Source organism: Salvelinus fontinalis, chromosome 28 (assembly GCF_029448725.1).
Source record: "Salvelinus fontinalis isolate EN_2023a chromosome 28, ASM2944872v1, whole genome shotgun sequence".
NCBI lineage: Eukaryota > Metazoa > Chordata > Actinopteri > Salmoniformes > Salmonidae > Salvelinus > Salvelinus fontinalis.
The window spans coordinates 14,054,488-14,076,424 of NC_074692.1; the positions used below are offsets into that span (position 1 = coordinate 14,054,488).

General features: G+C 43.1%; 2 protein-coding genes across 3 annotated transcripts in view; one reads left to right on the top strand and one right to left on the bottom strand.

Annotated features, from left to right (window-relative positions):
• slc15a4 (solute carrier family 15 member 4) overlaps positions 1-5,999 on the top strand; it is a 42,219-nt gene extending 36,220 nt beyond the window's left edge. The window contains exon 9 of the mRNA XM_055886728.1: positions 2,541-5,999. Within this exon, the coding sequence (XP_055742703.1) occupies positions 2,541-2,695 (155 nt within the window). The 3' untranslated portion in view covers positions 2,696-5,999. The remainder of the gene's footprint in view (positions 1-2,540) is intronic.
• Positions 6,000-12,782: 6,783 nt separating this feature from the next.
• Positions 12,783-21,937, bottom strand: part of si:dkeyp-14d3.1 (transmembrane protein 132C) — a 223,031-nt gene continuing 213,876 nt past the window's right edge. For both annotated transcript variants that reach the window (XM_055886730.1, XM_055886729.1), the window contains exons 8-9: positions 18,123-18,314; positions 12,783-16,104 (exon numbers count right to left, since the gene is read on the bottom strand). In XM_055886730.1, the coding sequence (XP_055742705.1) occupies positions 14,923-16,104; positions 18,123-18,314 (1,374 nt within the window). In that variant the 3' untranslated portion in view covers positions 12,783-14,922. The remainder of the gene's footprint in view (positions 16,105-18,122; positions 18,315-21,937) is intronic.

Sequence of the window (21,937 nt, forward strand, 5' to 3'; positions counted from 1 at the left end):
TGAACATTATCCTGCCGGTCTTCTCCTTTTCCAATTATCCATAAAGAGCACAGACCGAGCGAGGCAGTGAGAGGCATCTCTGGGGTTGGATATGATATGGATTCAGATGTGCTAGTGACAGGAGGTACAGTACTGTACCACTCATAAAGATGAAAACAATCATATGATGAACTGCAAAGGACACTATTTAGACGGCCTGCAGAGTGAGTCCTCCGTTACACTTTGGAGGTTCTTTATGGTTAAAATATCCCAACTTGCATATCTTCTGCCTCCCCTGGTGAAGTGCTGCTAGCAGCGATCCGTTGAGTTGTAGGCGGGATTTATTTTCAGTTTAGGCTTTGAGTGAGTATAGTTTATAGGTTTTGTGTTTTGGAAATTAATGAGATATCAGGGGTCTTGGCACTGCGTTTAAATCAGGTCTCCTTTTTACTGCTCTGGTCAGATGGTAGACTATACAGTCTTCCCTACCAGGGAGGAACAACTTTTTATAGATTGGTTTGCGTATTTGGCCATATTGTCACCAATAAGTTAATTGTTAGTGAAAATTATGCACACCAAAAAAAAAAAATGCAATCCAACGGTATATGTATTAGTGTCGTATTTTGGTCATGCCTCGTGACTCAGATTGTCAAAATGATTTCAGCAAATTCCAAAGCATGTCCAGTCAAAAGTTCAAGCCCTTGGTTAATTGGGGTCATGTTGATGACTGCACCAGTATCATGTGTGAGTTTGACCCCTTCCCCCTGTCGTGTACATGGCGACTGTGTGAGTCCTTGTGTTCTCCTGGCCCCAGGGCCCCCAGCTCTGGATGGACCGGTATAATTGGACGGTCTCTGAACCCCAGGGTCCGGAGGGCCGTCAGACCACTCTCCCTGTTCACTCTCTCCCAGCCCGCCCGCGCCGCCCACCCTCACCATGGGAAATGACAAGACTTCTGTGGGATTACCCCCTTCTCCAATTAAAATCAAGCCTGCTCCTCCTCTAGGTCGTTATTCACTGTGACAGTCCCACGTGGAGAACTTAATAGGTGCATTCTTTTGACAGCACACTGTCCTGGAGCTTTGGACTTCCTCATTTGAAGATACAGTATGTAGGCTAGCTAGCTGAGCTCTGTCTGTTCTCCCATGTATCCTTCCGGGCTAAGAAACCGTGCCATGCTGTGTGCCTATTGTATAAACTCAAACCCTTTTTTAATAAACATGAGAAATCCCTATGCTGGGTACTCTGATTGGGGAGCCGTCAAAAGAACAGCTGTGATTTGCGTCAATGTGCTGCTGGTTAAACATTAAGGCCAGTAAACCACTGCTTAACATGGCCAGGGGTGGAAGGCTTCTCTAACGCCAACACAATTGTCAGACAAAGCACTGTTTTAGTTTGCAAAATCATTGATTTAGTGCAGCTGTCGGCTTTTCCCTTCATGTGAAACTGTATGGGGGGGAGCGGCTAGATTTTGTTTAGAATTGCCCTTCAGTGTTTGTTTGATGAATAGGGACAACCACTCCAATCAGCAGTGCCAGCATTCAGAAGTAGACGGCAATAGCTGGGTGCAAGCATAAACCTCAGAAAGAGGCTTGTTCGTAACAATGCACTGCGGAGACTGGTGATGTTAGCTGAGAAAGGAGGGTGACAGTTTTATATCTCATGAAGACAGAAGGGTAATTGTGGACAGTTTGAATAGATTTTTTTCACAGTACAGTATTATAGATTATAAAGTGGGGATATGACTTAAGGTTAGGGAGTTGTTCTAGTGCGGGCCTTTGTTAAGGAGATGATGTTTGTACTGTAAACGGTCAAATAGCTTTTCTATGACATACGATGCCAGTATCTCCAATCCATATCAAGCGTGAGACACACAAACTCATCATTTCAATCCCGCTAAGCCAGAATCAAGGCAAACAATTAAGTGCGCATCATTGTGTTTTTACGCCTTGTTGTTGAATCCGTTCCCCCAAGGAAACAAACAATCCTTTCATAGTATTGAGACTCCTTGCCTGTCCTCACAGCTGAGGGTCCAGAATGTGCTGTTATTTTCTCATGCTTCAATCCCAGATAATCAATAAAGCCATTCATATGATCATTGAAGTGTGGGGTCAAACTGCGTTAAGCATCTCATAGTAATAAGACAAGTGGCTTCCAGCTGCACTGACAGAGCTGTCTTTTTTCTCAAGCATAAGCCACTTCAGACAGATTTAATTTCTCTTAAAAGTACGAGCTAAACATGGAGACAAAGCAAATGTCATTGCCATGTGACATTGCCAGGTTATGCGAATGAACAGTTGTATGTATCCCTTTAATGTGGAATGCTGCTTTGTGATGTTGGTGTCATGCTCCCATCCCTCTCTGCAGGATGCATCAACCACTGCTGTTTGTCTTTTTTTTTAACCCTTTCTTTCTAATCATTTCTATATGCCTCTTTATTTTGACCCATCTCTTCCCCCCTACAGCTTCTTGTGGTGTCTCTTTCTGAGGTGTTGCACTTGAATTCTGTCATAACAATGGCACTGTTCCTACCACCTCCCTCTCTCCATCCCTCTTTCCAGGTAACATCAATGACTCCCAGCTCAACTACTACTTCTTCCTGCTAGCTGGGATCCAGTGTGTTACCCTGCTGGTCTTCCTCATCGTGTCGGTCAAATATGACAAACAGAAGAGTAGTAGAGCAGGAAGCCAAAGGCTGGGTATCACTCCCTCTTGACCCCAGGACTGATCCATGTCCATCTGACTTCACCCGACCTGCCTTAGTGCATAGTGGTTCGTGCCAAACACCTCTGTGATTTGGAATGGGATAGAGTTTTTATTTTTCCTCAATAAGTTTGTAAGACTATTACATTTTAAGGCAACAAAAAATACGTACCAGTCAAAAGTTTGGACACACCTACTCATTCAAGGGTTTTTCTTTATTTTTACTATTTTCAACATTGTAGAATAATAGTGAAGACATCAAACTATGAAATAACACGTATGAAATCATTTAATTTAGTAACCAAACAAGTATTTAAACAAATATTTTAGATTCTTCAAAGTAGCCACCCTTCGCCTTGATGACAGCTTTGCACACACTTGGCATTCTCTCAACCAGCTTCACCTGGAATGCTTTTCCAACAGTCTTGAAGGAGTTCCCACACATGCTGAGCACTTGTTGGCTGCTTTTCCTGCAATCTGCGGTCCAACTCATCCCAAACCATCTCAATTTGGTTGAGGTCGGGTGATTGTGGAGACCAGGTCATCTGATGCAGCACTCATCACTCTCCTTCTTGGTCAAATAGCGCTTACACAGCCTGGAGGTGTGTTGGATCATTGTCCTGTTGAAGAACAAATGATAGTCTCACTAAGTGCAAACCAGATGGGATGTCGTATCGCTGCAGAATGCTGTGGTAGCCATGCTGGTTAAGTGTGCCTTGAATTCTAAATAAATCACACAGTGTCACCAGTAAACCACACCCAGACCATCACACCACCTCCTCCATGCCTCATGGTGGGAACCACACGTGGAGATCATCCGTTCACCTACTATGTGTCACACAAAGACACAGTGGTTGGAATCAAGAATCTCAAATTTGGACTCATCAGACCAAAGAACCGATTTCCAACGGTATAATGTCCATTGCTTGTGTTTCTTGGCCTAAGCAAGTGTCTTATTTTTATTGGTGTCCTTTAGTACTGGTTTCTTTGCATCACTTCGACCATGAAGGCCTGATTCACGCAGTCTCCTTTGAACAGTTGTTGAGATGTCTGTTACTTGAACTCTGAAGCATTTATTTGGGCTGCAATTTCTGAGGCTGGTAACTAATGAACTTATCCTCTGCAACAGAGGTAACTCTGGGTATTCCTTTCCTGTGGTGGTCCTCATGAGAGCCAGTTTCATCATGGCGCTTAATGGTTTTTGCGACTGCGCTTGAAGAAACTTTCAAAGTTCTTAATCTTCTGGATTGACTGACCTTCATGTCTTAAAGTAATGATGGACTGTCATTTCTCTTTGCTTATTTGAGCTGTTCTTGGCAAGATCTTTTACCAAATATGGCTATCTTCTGTATACCACCCATACCTTGTCACAACACAACTGATTGGCTCAAACAGATTAAGAAGGAAAGAAATTTGATAGATTAACTTAACAAGGCACACCTGTTAATTGAAATGCATTCCAGGTGACTACCTCTTGAAGCTGGTTGAGAGAATGCCAGAGTGCGTAAAGCGACGTCAATGCAATGTGTGGCTACTTTGAAGAATCTGTTAACATTTATTTGGTTTGTTTAACACTTTTTTTTTTTGCTTACTGCATGATTCTATATGTGTTATTTCTTTATAGTTGGGATGTCTTCACTATAATTCTACAATGTAAAACATGAAGAAAAGCCCTTGAATGAGTAGGTGTGTCCAAACTTTTGACTGGTACTGTACATTTACTGTACACTCACACATCCTCACATGAGAACAAGTTCATCTTAATGTTTATTTATTGTATAGTAACCTTATTTAAGTGATCATTACTGTGTCTGAACCTGTTCTATCTGCAGAGGTCAGGTTGCCCTTGAATACGAATGGTGTAATTTATAATCATTTAAACCAATTATTTAATGTAAGCTGCTCAAATAACTTACTCCTGGTGTCAGATAAGTATGGCATTATACAACTGAGTGGCCTTTTCACTCTGATCATAGATCAATGAACAATTTAAAACAAACCCCCCAGACACACCACTTTGAAAAACCTTAGAGGCTTCATTGACTTGTTATTGACTGATCCGGTTTGTACTTGTTTGTTTGCTCTTAAAGCCTTTCTTCTAGAGGAATTGTGCCATATTCAGACTGTATTGAACATTACTCAAAATTGTGATTAGGGCCTTGGTGTTTGACATTTGCTATATAGCTTCTTTTTTTTATATATTTTTTTTTACTTGTGGTTATGATTGACATGTATGGGTTAAATAGAACAGGGGCTTTTACTAACCATGGTACTATGTATTCCGTCTCATAATTTTGAACAATGTCATGCTGTTCATATATACATACACTTTGTTTTCAGATCTAGAGTTGCTTCAATATTGAAGGTATTTATTGAATTACATTTGTCTGCTAAATCCATAAATAAGGCTTAGACTTTTCCACTATGCAATGATTTTAAATCACTATTTTAATCTGATTACAGAAAAAAACAATTATATATTAAATGGATATAGTGCCAGCTGTTTCAACTTGTATACCATTTTGGTTTATTTACCATAATTTACTCCTAGACTAACCACCCCTAGCCTGCAAAAGCACAACATGGTGTTCATGAAACGGGATGTTCTGGGTCGTTCCACCAATTTGGTGCCTTTTGGTGTCGTTCCCAGAACACCATTATTACATTACCTGGAAACCTAATAAGAACCGTAGGGGAATGTTCTGTGGTGGTTGTTACAGCTATTGTGCACACGAGTTTAAGGAATGTTTGGAGGACATTTCATTTAAAACATTTTCTGAAAAACATTATTTGAATGTTTTTGGGATGTTATCCTAATGTTCGATAAACCACTTAAACTTAATGGGAATGTTCGCTAATGTCCTGGAAATGTTCCAGGTTTTCTGAGTGTTTTGTTAAACAGCAAGATCCACAATGTATTTTTGTCTGACCCAACAAGTTTTTTTTTTTGTGGGAGTGATCTGCATTTTTGCTTTATCTAGACTTCAGTGCAAGAAGTGAAAGCTGAAAGTAAAGGTATTTTATAAACCAAAATCCACTCCGGGCTCAAGGGATGTGGAATAATGAATTATTAAAGACTACCAATACAATTGTTCAGAAGTGTTAGCATACTACTTTGAGATTTTATTACATAGCTGTTTACAGATTTATCAGGTATGTGGCTTGAGTTTACCTTTAGCTATCACATTGGAACCACTTACTAACTCAATGACAGTGGCTGAAAACAACCATTTTTGTTATTATAGTGTTTGTTGGTTGAATTGTGTGTTTTTGTGGTTTGTTATTTTTGCCATTAAAATCTATTACAATCCTTTAAATTGGTAATTTTCTACATTTTAAAACTCTAAATTGAACACTATTTTAAGCTAATCCTTTAGGACTTGACATGCAATGATTGACATCCATTCTTACACTTGCATGACTTTTAAACCTGGGCAAAAGCCAAACTTTAAGCATTTTATTCATATTGATGCTAAAAGTTAGCGTAGTTATAAAACATATGTTTGCGTATATCTAACATAACCCTGATTATGGCAGATATACGCAATGTAGCTATTACGACAAGCCACTTCTAGTCCAGTGTGGCCCTATTATTCCTCTTAGAAATGGAGACCCCTCAGGCAAGTTGTCATATAATAGTTTGCATAACACATTGGTATGAGACCTTATTGTGACTCATGAGTCAAGTTTAGCATTTCCAGTGAAGAGGCATATTTCTTCATAGTTTTGTCAGACTGGGATTGAAATCGCCACATCACAAATCATGCGGTAATGCTGTGGCATTACAGCCGAGGCAACAGCGCCGGGCCGTTTCCTATATACACTGCTCAAAAAAATAAAGGGAACACTTAAACAACACAATGTAACTCCAAGTCAATCACACTTCTGTGAAATCAAACTGTCCACTTGGGAAGAAACACTGATTGACAATAAATTTCACATGCTGTTGGGCAAATGGAATAGACAAAAGGTGGAAATTATAGGCAATTAGCAAGACACCCCCAAAACAGGAGTGATTCTGCAGGTGGTGACCACAGACCACTTCTCAGTTCCTATGCTTCCTGGCTGATGTTTTGGTCACTTTTGAATGCTGGCGGTGCTCTCACTCTAGTGGTAGCATGAGACGGAGTCTACAACCCACACAAGTGGCTCAGGTAGTGCAGTTCATCCAGGATGGCACATCAATGCGAGCTGTGGCAAAAAGGTTTGCTGTGTCTGTCAGCGTAGTGTCCAGAGCATGGAGGCGCTACCAGGAGACAGGCCAGTACATCAGGAGACGTGGAGGAGGCCGTAAGAGGGCAACAACCCAGCAGCAGGACTGCTACCTCCACCTTTGTGCAAGGAGGTGCACTGCCAGAGCCCTGCAAAATGACCTCCAGCAGGCCACAAATGTGCATGTCAGCATATGGTCTCACAAGGGGTCTGAGGATCTCATCTCGGTACCTAATGGCAGTCAGGCTACCTCTGGCGAGCACATTGAGGGCTGTGCGGCCCCACAAAGAAATGCCACCCCACACCATGACTGACCCATCGCCAAACCGGTCATGCTGGAGGATGTTGCAGACAGCAGAACGTTCTCCACGGCGTCTCCAGACTCTGTCATGTCTGTCACATGTGCTCAGTGTGAACCTGCTTTCATCTGTGAAGAGCACAGGGCGCCAGTGGCGAATTTGCCAATCTTGGTGTTCTCTGGCAAATGCCAAACGTTCTGCACGGTGTTGGTCTGTAAGCACAACCCCCACCTGTGGACGTCGGGCCCTCATGGAGTCTGTTTCTGACCGTTTGAGCAGACACATGCACATTTGTGGCCTGCTGGAGGTCATTTTGCAGGGCTCTGGCAGTGCATCTCCTTGCACAAAGGCGGAGGTAGCGGTCCTGCTGCTGGGTTGTTGCCCTCCTACGGCCTCCTCCACGTCTCCTGATGTACTGGCCTGTCTCCTGGTAGCGCCTCCATGCTCTGGACACTACGCTGACAGACACAGCAAACCTTTTTGCCACAGCTCGCATTGATGTGCCATCCTGGATGAACTGCACTACCTGAGCCACTTGTGTGGGTTGTAGACTCCGTCTCATGCTACCACTAGAGTGAGAGCACCGCCAGCATTCAAAAGTGACCAAAACATCAGCCAGGAAGCATAGGAACTGAGAAGTGGTCTGTGGTCACCACCTGCAGAATCACTCCTTTTTTGGGGGTGTCTTGCTAATTGCCTATAATTTCCACCTTTTGTCTATTCCATTTGCACAACAGCATGTGAAATTTATTGTCAATCAGTGTTGCTTCCTAAGTGGACAGTTTGATTTCACAGAAGTGTGATTGACTTGGAGTTACATTGTGTTGTTTAAGTGTTCCCTTTATTTTTTTGAGCAGTGTAGTACAGTTGATAGAGGCTGGTGGTTGGATTGAAACCCCACAAGCGTGACGGAACAGGCGGCTCGATGTTTTAACTTAACACAAAGCCTCCGGGTTATACGGTACAGTAGCTGTGTGGCCGCTTGTTTCTCAAATTTAGATGACATTTTGGCAGATATGAGTGGTTATGGAGGAAGTCTTGAACGGCAGTAACATTGAAAAATACATAAGAATTGAGATATTGCTTTTAAGGTTCAGAGTTAAGGTCATATTTATAAACCAGGCTTTACAAAGCAGTGGAGCTGGAGAATTGTTTCTTATGTGTATTTCTATTCATTATCTATATTAATAGATGTACAACAGGGTGTGAAGTAAGTCATTTGGATAGTAGTTTAAAAGCAGGTTATTGAACAAGATGAATCAAGCTAAACATCAGTATTGATTATCATAAACGTATCAAACAGCCTCACTAACAATAATTGAGTCAAACAGTTATAATACAGGCTTATTTAAATAATTACATCTAATTTCCTCACAATATTCATTAAAACTATATATTTGATGAAACATTGAATTTGGCCTTACTACTATTAGCCAATAGAAACACACTGAATAACAGATTCATACATGGAAAAACAGATTAGTAAAAAACAATCTAAAGGAAGTTTGTTTTAAAGTGTCTGTCCAATCTGAGAGATATAAGAAAGATCAGGAAACTATGTACATTTTTTGACACATATTTCACCCCTTTTTTTAAGCACTAAACTACTTCCATATATACTTCAATAAAAACATTTAACCATTACCGGGCTATCTTCAGACGAATACGTGACGCTTGTGGGGGTCGTAGAGAAAAACGGAGAACACAGTCTTTCCATAGAGATGAGGCCAAACCGTTCAGAAGCTACAGATGTTTTTGTGAGAAGACCAATTTTTCAGGATGTCTCACAAACACCGATTGTAGCTTGGCCACTTTCACCACAGATGTGGAAGGCTGCCATTGGCGGATGTGGTTGATTGAGACCCAGCCCATGCAAAAAAATCATTACTCTAGATTAAACAGACAGATTTTGATGGGGATTTTTGTATTATGCTAATTAAATCTAGGGGGTTGTTTAAGATAAGCTATTGAATCCATTAAAACATGTTAATTGTTTTAGCCTTAAAGGTACCCAGATCATTCATAAAAGAGTAATCAGTAGTGTTTATACATATGCATTCGGAAACTATTCAGACCCCTACCCTTCTTCCATATTTTGTTATGGTACAGCCTTATTCTAAAATTGATTTATTGTTTAAAGGCCCACATCAATCTACACACAATACCCCATAATGACAAAGCGGAAACAGTTTTTTATTTATTTTTGCAAATTTATTTAAACAAAAAAACTGAAATAATGTATTTACATAAGTATTCAGACCCTTTGCTATGAGACTCGACATTGAGCTCAGTTACATCCTGTTTCCATTGATCGTCCTTGAGATGTTTCTACAACTTGATTGGAGTCCACCTATGGTAAATTCAATTGATTGGACATGATTTCTAAAGGCACACACCTGTCTATATAAGGTCCCACAGTTGACAGTGCATGTCAGAGCAAAAACCAAGCCATGAGATCAAAGGATTTCTCTGGTCTGATGAAACCAATATTGAACTTTTTGCCCTGAATGCCAGGCATCACGTCTGGAGGGAACCTGGCACCATCCCTACAGTAAGCCATGGTGGGGGCAGCATCGTACTGTGGGGATGTTTTTCAGCAGCAGGGACTGGGGGACTAGTCAGGATCGAGGGAAAGATGAATGGAGCAAAGTACAGAGAGATCCTTGATGAAAACCTGCTCCTTTAGACCACACTAGACTGCCAAAATTCAACATTTTGACATGTTCCTCCGTCAACCATGGGTGTGTTCGTAAATTCAATCTGGAGTGCTCAGAGTGTTCTCTGGGTGTTCGTAAATTCAGAGTGTTGTCAGATTGTCCATTCGTAAATTCAGTGTTTCACTCTCGGAGCGTTCAGAGCGCACCCTGGACGCTCTGGCCAAGGAGTTAGGTTGATCCGAGCATTCTGACCTCAGAACGGCAGTCAAGCACTCAGGCTAACTGGCTAACGTTGGCTAGCTGGCTAGCTACTTCCAGACAGAAATGAGAGAACACCTCACTCTGACCACTTTACTCGCCCTAGCAGAGCTGGTTAGGCTCTTTTCATGGTATCAAGAGCGTTGGTGACAGTAACTGTGCTGCTGGCAACAATTTAATTACTCTTCTTTGCCGATGTTTACTGACACCGGCCAAATTCAACGGGTGTTGAGCTTTCGTAAATTCATCAGTTATTCTGCATTCTGGCACACTCAGATGAGAGTGCTCTGAAATCGGAGTAGAGAGCCAGAGTGATTTTACAAACGCACCCCACGTGTCAGTTCCAGGAAGATTTTAACCCACTAATTCCAAAATGTCTCCAAGTTTCCCCATCATTGTAGTTATTTTGTTGCTTTGACAAACACATTTCTGAAGATGATTATTTATTTAATGGGATTAGTGATTCATTCATGTCTGTCCCTCAATTTAAGGTCAACCTTGTTACATGAACTGAACTCTCGTTTTAATATGGGGAACCTATTCCTTTAAAACAAACATTGAACATCCAATAGTCAAATCAATGAGTAAAAGGAGGTGAGCTGGTTCTAATCTTATTGGCCATTTTCTGGTGCTTTGTTGTGGAAAACTGAGCGAGTCGATACAGGCTAGAAATTTTTTAACAATAACATTTTTGGGTCCATTACCCCTGTCACAAGGAGATTTATGGCTAATTTAAGAAGAAATCGGCAACCCTGTTATGGTCAAAGCTGGTACTTTATTTGGAACTTTAATAGGAACTTATTATAGTAATTGTTTTATTTAAGCTTTTGAGATGGGAAGACATGTTTTTTATGAAGTTGAAAGTGTGCTCTTTATGACAATGTTAAAATTAGGTGAAATTAAAGGTTTATTTTTACCAAGCTACACTTTTCAAAAGGCGCCGAATTGGTGAACCGATCCAGGTATATACAGGTAACTGGAAATAAAGGAAACACCAACATGAAGTGTCTAAATAGGGTGTTGGGCCACCACGAGCCAGAACAGCTTCAATGCACCTTGGCATAGATTCTATAAGAGTCTGGAACTCTATCGGAGGGATGCGACTCCATTCTTTCATGAGAAATTGTTAATGGTGGTGGAAACGCTTTCTTATACGCTGTTCCCGAATCTCCCATAAGTGTTCAGTTGGGTTGAGATCTGGTGACAGAGACAGCCATGGCATATGGTTTACATAATTGTCATGCTGATTAAACCATTCAGTGACCACTTGTGCCCTGCGGATGGGGGAATTGTCATCCTATGGAGGCATAGCCATGGTAGCCAAAATAATTGCCTGCCCAGCATTTTATACATGACCCTAAGCATGATGGGATGTTAATTGCTTAATTAACTCAGGAACCACACCTGTGTGGAAGCACCTGCTTTCAATATACTCTGTATCCCTCATTTACTCAAGTGTTTCCATTATTTTGGCAGTTACCTGTATCTCTCTGGCCCTGTGACCTTCACTTGTTTTCAAACAGGCATAAAAATGCCTCACCCTGTCTTGGAGTGGTGGCTGATATGCTACTCTGCCACATTTTCCCACAAGCCTCACTATATATCTATATGACATGGTTGGGTGCACCCCTCATGTTGCAGCTGGAGGCTTTTTGCCAGCCAGTCTTTCATTACCTTTGGGTGTTTGAGTCATTACTGCTATTTTCTGCAATGGATCCAGGGGGTGGGGAAGAGAGGGGAATGTTGTTGTTTGTTTCCTGCTGAGGTGCACAGGTCAGGCGGGAGACTTTGTTTACAAGGCGTAGCTACTTGGCTCAGGCACCAGAGTTGTGTTTATGAACAATGTAGTCTGCAGTTCCCTGCGGCTCCATCTGTAAAATAATATGTTTAAGGTCAAGCTGACCTCGACAGCTATTCTAACTCAAATGATATGCAGTGTGTGTGTGTTAACTGCGTTTGGTGTGTATGAGTTTGTTAGTATAAGGCGGTGCATGTTGTTTTACAAAGCATATGAAAATATTTTCCAGATTAGATATAAAACAATAAGCTACATAAGTCAATCAGTGAATTCAGAGAGCGAAAATACAGACCCTGCACGTCACTACCACAGGGAGAACAGAACAGCTAATCATTTACTGTGAGTGTACTGCTGGTCTCACATGATCAACTCAATTAAGTCTATCCAAGTGGAGTCCTTGGGAGTTTTATTTCTGTTTTGCCTGGAATACAAAGCAAATAAAAACAAGCCTCACATCCCTCATTCCAAAGACTAGAAAACCCTGAGTACACTCAATACATCTTCAATGTCATGTAGGTATTCCTGTTTCCAAACACAAGGCCGAAGCCACCACTGGGCAGTGTGCACAGAAAAGAAAGTCACAGTGGTGTGTTAATTACAGAGTGCCCTCCATCAATCATGCCCCTTGTGGCTGACAATTAAATTCCTACTAGGCCTGGCTGGCTTTCTGCGCCCTTCACAGTCCGCAGGCTGTGCACAGCGTTCACAGTCCCAGCGCACTACATTGCACACAACCCCCACATCAATCCCCCTCCACTCCACAGCACAGGCATAAATCACATGGGAGAAGAAAAAATAATCATTCATCAGGACAGTGGAGAAACAGAGACAAAGAGGGAGATGAGAGAGAAACAGATGGAGGAAGGGAGAGAAATAGAGATGGTAAGGTAAGGCCTTTATTTAATCTGGTGTTTTCATTCAACATAAAGCGTAAGATCAATAGAAGAACCGGAGGAGCTGCAGGGAATCAAGTAGGCAAGCTACTTGAACTAAAGGAATAAAGGAATGAGGAGGGTCCCTATCAGGAACAGCACAGGAGGCTGCTGAAGGAAGGACAGCTCATAATAATGGGCCGGAACAGAGCGAATGGAATGGCATCAAACACATGGAAACCACGTGTCTGATGTATTTGAAACGGTTCCAGTTATTCTGCTACAGCCATTACCACGAGCCTGTCCTCCCCAATTAAGGTGCCACCAACCTCCTGTGGTGCACAGGATCTTTCAGGAAATATTCAATGGGCCTTGTAGACACTGACACAACTAGCAGCGCTTTTAATGAAGCAGTATAAAGGATATTTCTGTAATTTGCTGGCTCATCTGTCTGTTTTAGAGGAGTGTTTGCTCGTTGTCTGACTAGCGTCTACTCCCCAGCAACAGATATTGCAACATGATCTCACAAACTAGCATTGATTATTGACCTCAAGTTGATATTATGACTGTTCTGGTCAGCTAACGGACTCATATATGAAGTAACTCCCAACATAAATGTTTTTTCTGAACCTCTTTCCTCCCACCACTTTCGTAGGCTTTTTATTAATTTATTAGGGTTCATGATGGGAATTTTCCATTTCAGAAGAGCGAGTGGAAATCCCATTCCACTTTGTCCTAGCCGAGCATTTCTGCAGGCTCCAAGACAAGGGTTAATTAGACCATAATTGGTCATTTAATTTCAGTTGTAATCCAATCATTAATCAAAGTAATCACCATCAGTGTTAATTGGATTCATTCTGACATTCTTGATTTCTTGTTTCTATTTTTTATTGTGTGCTTGTTTGACATTTTACTGCACTGTTAGGAGAATAGGAACACAAGCATTTCGTTGCACCTGCTTTAACATCTGCTAAACTGTTTACATGACCAGTAAACTTTGATTTGAGAAGCAATAATAGTTGCTGGCAGAATAATTGGTGCCAGCCTTATCCTTTATCCAAATCTAGCTGTTGTGCTACCAAGTTGAATGAATTGGTCAAATATACTGTTGAGTTCACTCTAATTGAAGTATGTTTGGCTAAATTCTGAAAATAGAAGAACAGCAAATGACTTCCAGTGGCTTCATTTTTCTTTACCATGGAAATGTAATATTTGTGAAATTATTCCATTACTGGTCCTTTTTGTAGTCAATTACAACTCCTACACCATATTAGGGTACGACCAGGTTTGTGCTGTGTGGCTTATATGAAGACATAACCTGGAAAAGCACTAATCTCCATTCAGTCATTGAAGATAGTGGGTAGCAAAAAGGAATACATGTTGGCATGTGTAATGTATTCCCATGTGGTTGGTGGATTGAAGTGGACACGCACCTCTACACTGTTGTATGTTCTTTAAATGACAGTTATGAAAATACAATATACAGAGCAACAATACAATGCCTTGTAGGAGGACTGTTCAGTATATACATAACCGTTTCTCTGTGTCTTCTGGTAAAGATGAACCTAAAATGTGTGCCTTTATTTCAAACCACATGCAGGACGTTCTGTAGGCTCTGGTCTATCCTGGGGGCCCAGACATTTATCAAAAAACAAAAGAACGACAGGATGTGGAATAGGAAATCAATATTCAAAATGCTACAAAACTTCCAAAACCTTTCAATGAGTACTTTATATACATCTTGAATATTTGTTCATTTACATTCTTAAATCTACATGTCATCATCTGCGTAACATTTTGTAGTTTTGTCAGTAATGCAGAGCTAGTCTGGGAACATGGCTTGAGTCTACCTACAAAAGAACCATCACGAAATAATGATTAAAAGGTAGGAAGATATTCAGAAATAAACAAATTATCAAAAAATTATATGTTTCTTTTCAAGTTAACGATTTGCCATTAGTCCTGTGTGGTATCATTACTATTTTTGTCCTCTTGAATTAATTTTCCCTTTGGCAGTCCCATGTGATTCACAAAAATGTTGCTTCCAGATTTCAACCTCTTCTAGGTTCAGCATTAGGTGCTGTCCAGGCCCAGCTCACTGTGAAAGGCATAAGGGTGAGTTATAAGTGCACTGAGCACACAGATTACGCCACCTCTTTTAAAGCACTGTCATTTAATCTCTCCATGTAGTTCCGAAGCTCCTTGGAGTCCCCCAGCTCTACATCTTGGCACACCCACTTAATGTCCTGGCTGTGGCTCATGCTCAGTGTGCTGACAGTGGGGCAGCCATTGTCTGGTGGGATGGTGGTGAACGTGGTGAACTTCACACGCTTCCTCTTTGTGGTAGGCGAGTCTCCTTTGCTGTCCTTGGTTGTGCAGCTCACCCTGTCTGCTGCCCGGTGTACCTGGCCCTGCACGTTCTTCTGGGAAGAGGCCCCGTTGAGCAGGTGGCTGCCCTCTTCCAGCCCGGCACTGCAGTCCACCATGGAGGTGAGCTCGTCCTGCTGTGGGGACAGGCTCATGTGGCTCTCCAGCAGCTCTGCCTCGTTCCCCAGCCACACCCAGTCGTGGGCGTGGTTCATGCTCTCCTGGCCCTCGATGGACAGCTCCTTGTGGCGGTACTTGAGGGTGTAGGAGATGCAGTTGATGAGGAAGACCAGGATGGCCAGGCAGAAGACCCCCAGCAGGGCGTACATGCCGATCTCCAGGTCAGTGAGGCCCCGGGCTGTCTGGATCAGATCATCCTCCATGTTGTGGCTGCGAGGGAGGTCCACCTGGGCAGGGAAGTCTGGCATGTTCTGGACCTGGTTCCCATCGTCTGACAGCTTGTCTCCATTGGGCCTTCTGATGATGGTACTCTTAGTGGTGGTGGTGACCTTCCTCATGACACCGTCCTCCATGTCAGAGATGGAGCTGCCGTAGTAGTGGGCTTCTAATCCAGTCCTGTCCTGGGAGGGAGACTGCTGCCTGCGGTCGCTGGACCTGTTCTCCAGCTCCTCGCCCTCTGGCCCGTAGTCAATGTTTCTCGAGGTGCCACTGTCGCTCTGGCCAAACTTCACCTTGACGTTGCAGTTCCCTGCAGCCAAAACGCTGCGCCGCTTGAACTTCTGGCAGAGCTCACAGACAGTCATCTCCACCCTGACCAGCAGGCCCTGGCCCTCAGCCTCGGTCACGATCACAGGCCACTTCCAGGAGGGGTCCTGCTGCACCGTCACCACCTCCTCATCCAGAGACGTAGCCGTCAGGACAAAGTAGTCTGAGTTGTACAGGTCCAGAGGAGCCATGGAGCCATCACTGAAGTGCAGCCACGCACTGATCAGGGCCTCCTGGACAAACACACACAGTGAGTAGGTAACACACACACAAACAAGAGCAAAGAAAATAACAAATAAAGAAAAACAATCTCATGTAACACTGACAATATACAAAAGTATGTGGACACCCCTTCAAAGTTATTTCAGCCACACCTGTTGCTGACAGGTGAACCGCTGAGTACTGAAGCGCGTAAAAATCGTCTGTCCCCAGTTGCAACAATCACTACCGAGTTTGAAACGGACTCTGGAAGCAACGTCAGCACAATAACAGTTCGTCGGGAGCTTCATGAAATGGGTTTCCATGGCCGAGCAGCTGCACACAAGCCTAAAATCACCATGCGCAATGCCAAGCATCGGCTTGAGTGCTGTAAAGCTGCCTTCATTTGAATCTGGAGCAGTGGAAATGCGTTCTTTGGAGAGAAGAATCACGCTCCACCATCTGGCAGTCTGGGTTTGGCAAATGCCAGGAGAACGCTACCTGCCCCAATGCATAGTGAACACTGTAAAGTTTGGTGAAGGAGAAATAATGGTCTGGAGCTGTTTTTCATTGTTAGGGCTAGGCCACTTAGTTCCAGTGAAGGGAAATCTTAACGCTACAGCATACAATGACATTCTGTGCTTCCAACTTTCTGGCAACAGTTTAGGCAAGGCCCTTTCCTGTACAAAGCGAGATCCATACAGAAATGGTTTGTCGAGATCGGTGTGGAAGAACTTGACTGGCCTGCATAGAGCCCTGACCTTAATTCCATCAAACACCTTTGGTATGAATTGGAATGCCGACTATGAGCCAGGCCTAAAGCCTTCCCAGAAGAGTGGAGGCTGTTGTAGCAGCAAAGGGGGGACCAACTCCATATTAATGCCCATGATTTTGGAATGAGATGTTCGACGAGTAGGTGTCCACATACTTTTGTTCATATAGTGTATTACAGTAGTGGGAATCATAAGGTAGAGGATAGCTCACTAAAGTGGTACTGTTTTGTTAACTCAGCTGCTGTGCTCAGCAGTGGGGCTGCTGAGAGGAAGACGGCTCATGATAATGGCTGGAATGGAGCGAATGGAATGGCATCAAACACATGGAAACCATGTGTTTGATGTTTATTTGATACCATTCCATTGATTCCGCTCCAGCCATTACCACGAGCCGTCCTCCACCAATTAAGGTACCATCCACCTCCTCCTGTGGTGCTCAGACAGCTTGAATTGACATAGATTAAAAGATAGGGAAAATACAGTATCAGACAGTCACATTAAAGACAGCAAATGGGGATTTGCCACAGACAATCATCTTAAATCCCTTTCTTGCTGTGATGTTGCTTTTTAATATGGCCACAGGACAAATCACCAGGAGCAGGGAAGGAGATCCATCAGTGGGCTGCAATTGCTCTCTAATTACAGATCCTCTAGGGGAATTCCTGCACGCTTATCCCCGCACGGACATTACAGAGATAGGACTGATAAAACTAGCCTGTCCTCCATTCTATCCTTCACTAGAAAGAGAAAGGGATCAAAGTGTTCATGAGAGAAGGAGGGCAAGGGAGAAAGGAAGGCGAAAGACGATAGGACAGCTAGAGTTTGGCCTGTAAATTGTGTTTTCTTACAGAAACTTGCCGTGTTGCTTTTACATGCTCTGAGATTAATCTTCCCTTTCTATTAGATGCCCAAGAAAACACATTCTGTCACACTCTGCCTTTCAAGAGTTGGAGTTAAGAGGGTTAGGAATGCAGTGGAACAAACAAACAAGCGCAGGCATTCACACACACACACACACACCACACACAACACACACACACACACACACACACACACACACACACACACACACACACACACACACACACACACACACACACACACACACACACAGTACTTACTGAATGTTCACATTAAAGGACTGCAATTGTGTGAAATGGGATCCAAACAGACAAGGCTTACATTAAATAAACTACTATAAACTGTTTCTTAAATCCTCATTTTAATCAAATGGGCTGCTAACTGATAGTTTTCAAAGATCTGCAGTATGTTGAACAGACCTGTTTTGGGCTCTGCAGCACTTCCTGTGTGGATGTCGTGGCGAGGATTGCCCTGTTGCTTCCTGGGCTGAGCTGCAGGTTCAGAGCCAGGCCGGTGACCAGCTGCACTCCCAGCTCTGTGATGGTCACTTTGTTGTTCACTACCGTCACCGTCTTCTCTGCCAGGATGGAGTCAGACAGGGGGGAGAGGACCTGGGACAACACAAGGGAGATGGAGGGAGGTAGGAGGAGAGAGAGAGAGAGAAGCCCTTGGGATTAATCCAGATTATGGACGGGACATGAAAGCATTACTCTTTGAAATAAACAATTATTCCATTATTCCAGGATGCTCTGTAAATCCTGCAGTGATTCTCAGCTCTGACCTTGATGCCTTCCAACATTATGCTGGCTTCCATTTCATTTGATGAGTATATAGATTGAGTTATTTGATGGTGAATTGAGTGACCTGAACAAGCCCTTCCACTATTCATTGTCAGGTGTTTATCCAGGAAACATTAATCAAATGATGATGTGGAGAGAAAACCACCAGCAATACACACTGGAGTAGGCAAGGACCGATCAAGGACACATTTCTGCTGTTATTGGACCTTTCCAAGTAATCCAATTAGTGCAAACCTAATTTCATTAATCTCATTTTGAAAATCAAAGATATCGTTCCATGCGTGCCCAATCATTGAGATCCCTCTATAGCTGTATTGCAGTATAGAACCGTGGCGTCTGGTAAGACAAGGGGCGGACTATGTATTTTTGTAAATAACAGCTGGTGCACAATATCTAAGGAAGTCTCGAGGTTTTACTCGCCTGAGGTAGAGTATCTCATGATAAACTGTAGACCACACTATCTACCTAGATAGTTTTCATCTGTATTTTTCGTAGCTGTCTACATACCACCACAGACTGAGGCTGGCACTATGACTGCACTCAATGAACTGTATTCCGCCATATGCAAACAGGAAAACGCTTATCCAAAGGCGGCGCTCTTCGTGGCCGGGGACTTTAATGCAGGGAAACTTGAATCGGTATTACCAAATTTATATCAGCATGTTAAATGTGCAACCAGCCACAAAGAGGCATACAAAGCTCTCCCTCGCTCTCCGTTTGGCAAATCTGATCATAATTCTATCCTCTTGATTCCTGCTTACAAGAAAACATTTAAGCAGGAAGCATCAGTGACTCGATCAATAAAAAAGTGGTAAGATGAAGCAGATGCTAAGCTACAGGACCGTTTTGCTAGCACAGACTGGAATATGTTCCGGGATTCCTCCGATGGCATTGAGGACTACACCACATCAGTCTTTGGCTTCATCAATAAGTGCATCGATGATGTCGTCCCGAGCCTGCCAGACGAGCTAAACTACTTCTATGCTCGCTTCAAGGCTAATAGCACTGAAACATGCATGAGAGCACCAGCTGTTCTGGAAGACTGTGTGATCACGCTCTCCGCAGCGGATGTGAGTAAGATCTTTAAACAGGTCAACATTCACAAGGCCGCAGGGCCAGACGGATTACCAGGACGTGTACTGCGAGCATGCGCTGACAAACAGGCAAGTGTCTTCACTGACATTTTCAACCTCTCCCTGTCCGAGTCTGTAATACCAACATGTTTGAAGCAGTCCCTGTGCCCATGAACACTAAGGTAACCTGCCTAAATGACTACTGACCCGTAGCACTCATGTCTGTAGCCATGAAGTGCTTTGAAAGGCTGATCATGGCTCACATCAACACCATTATCCCAGAAACCCTAGACCCACTCCAGTTTGCATACTGCCCTAACAGAGCCACAGATTATGCAATCTCTATTGCACTCCACACTGCCCTTTCCCACCTGGACAAAAGGAACACCTATCTGAGAATGCTATTCATTGACTACAGCTCAGCGTTCAACACCATAGTGCCCTCAAAGTTCATCAAAAAGTCTGGGCATAACACCTCACTGTGCAACTGGATCCTGGACTTCCTGATGGCCAGCCCCAGGTGGAAAGGGTCGGTAAAAACACATCCACCACGCTGATCCTCAACACAGGTGCCCCTCAGGGGTAGGTGCTCAGTCCCCTCCTGTACTCCCTGTTCACTCATGACTGCACGGCCAGACACGACTCCAACACTATCATTAAGTTTGCTGATGACACAACAGTGGTAGGCCTGATCATCGACAACGACGAGACAGCCTATAGGGAGGAGGTCAGATACCTATCCGTGTGGTGCCAGGACAACAACCTCTCCCTCAACGTGATCCAGACAAAGGAGATGATCGTGGACTACAGGAAAAAGAGGACCGAGCATGCCCCCATTCTCATCGATGAGGCTTTAGTGGAGCAGGTTGAGAGCTTCAAGTTCCTTGGTGTCCACATCACTAACAAACTAACATGGTCCATGCTGACCAAGACAGTTGTGACGAGGGCACGACAAAACCTATTCCCCCTCAGGAGACTGAAAAGATTTGGCATGGGTCCTCAGATCCTCAAAAGGTTCTACAGCTGCACCATCGAGAGCATCCTGACTGGTTGTGTCACTGCCTGGTATAGCAACTGCTAGGCCTCCGACGGCAAGGCACTACAGAGGCTAGTGTGTACGGCCCAGTACATCACTGTGGCAAAGCTTCCTGCCACCCAGGACAGTGACACATATATATATATATATATATCAAGTTTGGGGTCACTAAGAAATAACCTTGTTTTTGAAAGAGCACATTTTTTGACCATTAAAATAACATAAAATTGATCATAAATACAGTGTAGACATTGTTCATGTTTTAAATGACTGAAGAGATGACTCTAGGATGCTGGCCTTCTAGGCAGCGTTGCAAAGAAAAATCCATATCTCAGACTGGCCAATAAAAAGAAAAGATTAAGACGGGCAAATGAACACTGGACAGAGGAACTCTGCCTAGAAGGCCAGCATCCCGGAGTCGCCTCTTCACTGTTGACATTGAGACTGTTTTTTTGCAGGTACCATTTAATGAAGCTGCCAGTTGAGGACTTGTGAGGCGCCTGTTTCTCAAACTACACTCTAATGTACTTGTCCTATTGCTCAGTTGTGTACTGGGGCCTCCCACCCCTCTTTCTGTTCTGGTTAGAGCCAGTTTGCCCTGTTCTGTGAAGGGAGTAGTACACAGCGCTGTACAAGATCTTCAGTTTCTTGGCAATTTCTCGCATGGAATAATCTTCATGTCTCAGAACAAGAATAGACTGACAAGTTTCAGGAGAAAGTTCTTTGTTTCTGGCCATTTTGAGCCTGTAATCAAACCCACAAATGCTGATGCTCTAGTCTAAAGAAGGCCAGTTTTATTACTTCTTTAAATCAGAACAACAGTTTTCAGCTGTGCTAACATAATTGCAAAAGGGTTTTCTAATGATCAATTAGCCTTTTAAAATGATCAACACAGGAGTGATGTTTTCTGATAATGGGCGTCTGTACGCTGTCATGACTGTCCTGATCAGGTCAGGTTACAGACCACAACCCTACAGATTATCTCTCAACCCCAACAGAGAAGGAGAGATCTAGGGGTCTGAAGATGTGGGGTTTTTATGACCCCTCACGCCCCTGGTAAATCTTAGGCCACACAACATTCCGGTGTCCCCTCAATATGGAGAACCACCCTCAGAACATTACACATGCAATAAAGGTACTTTGGAACCATGGTTTCCATCAGCCACAATGGTGGTCATGACGATAGATGGAATATGAAAATGTATGTCATTTTTGTTTTGTTATTAAAGGTTAATAGATGACGTTATTACGAAAACATGGTAACGTTAAGAGTTTTCCTAGTATATGTTTAATGTTTATACATTGTACGTTGTGTGGAAAATGTC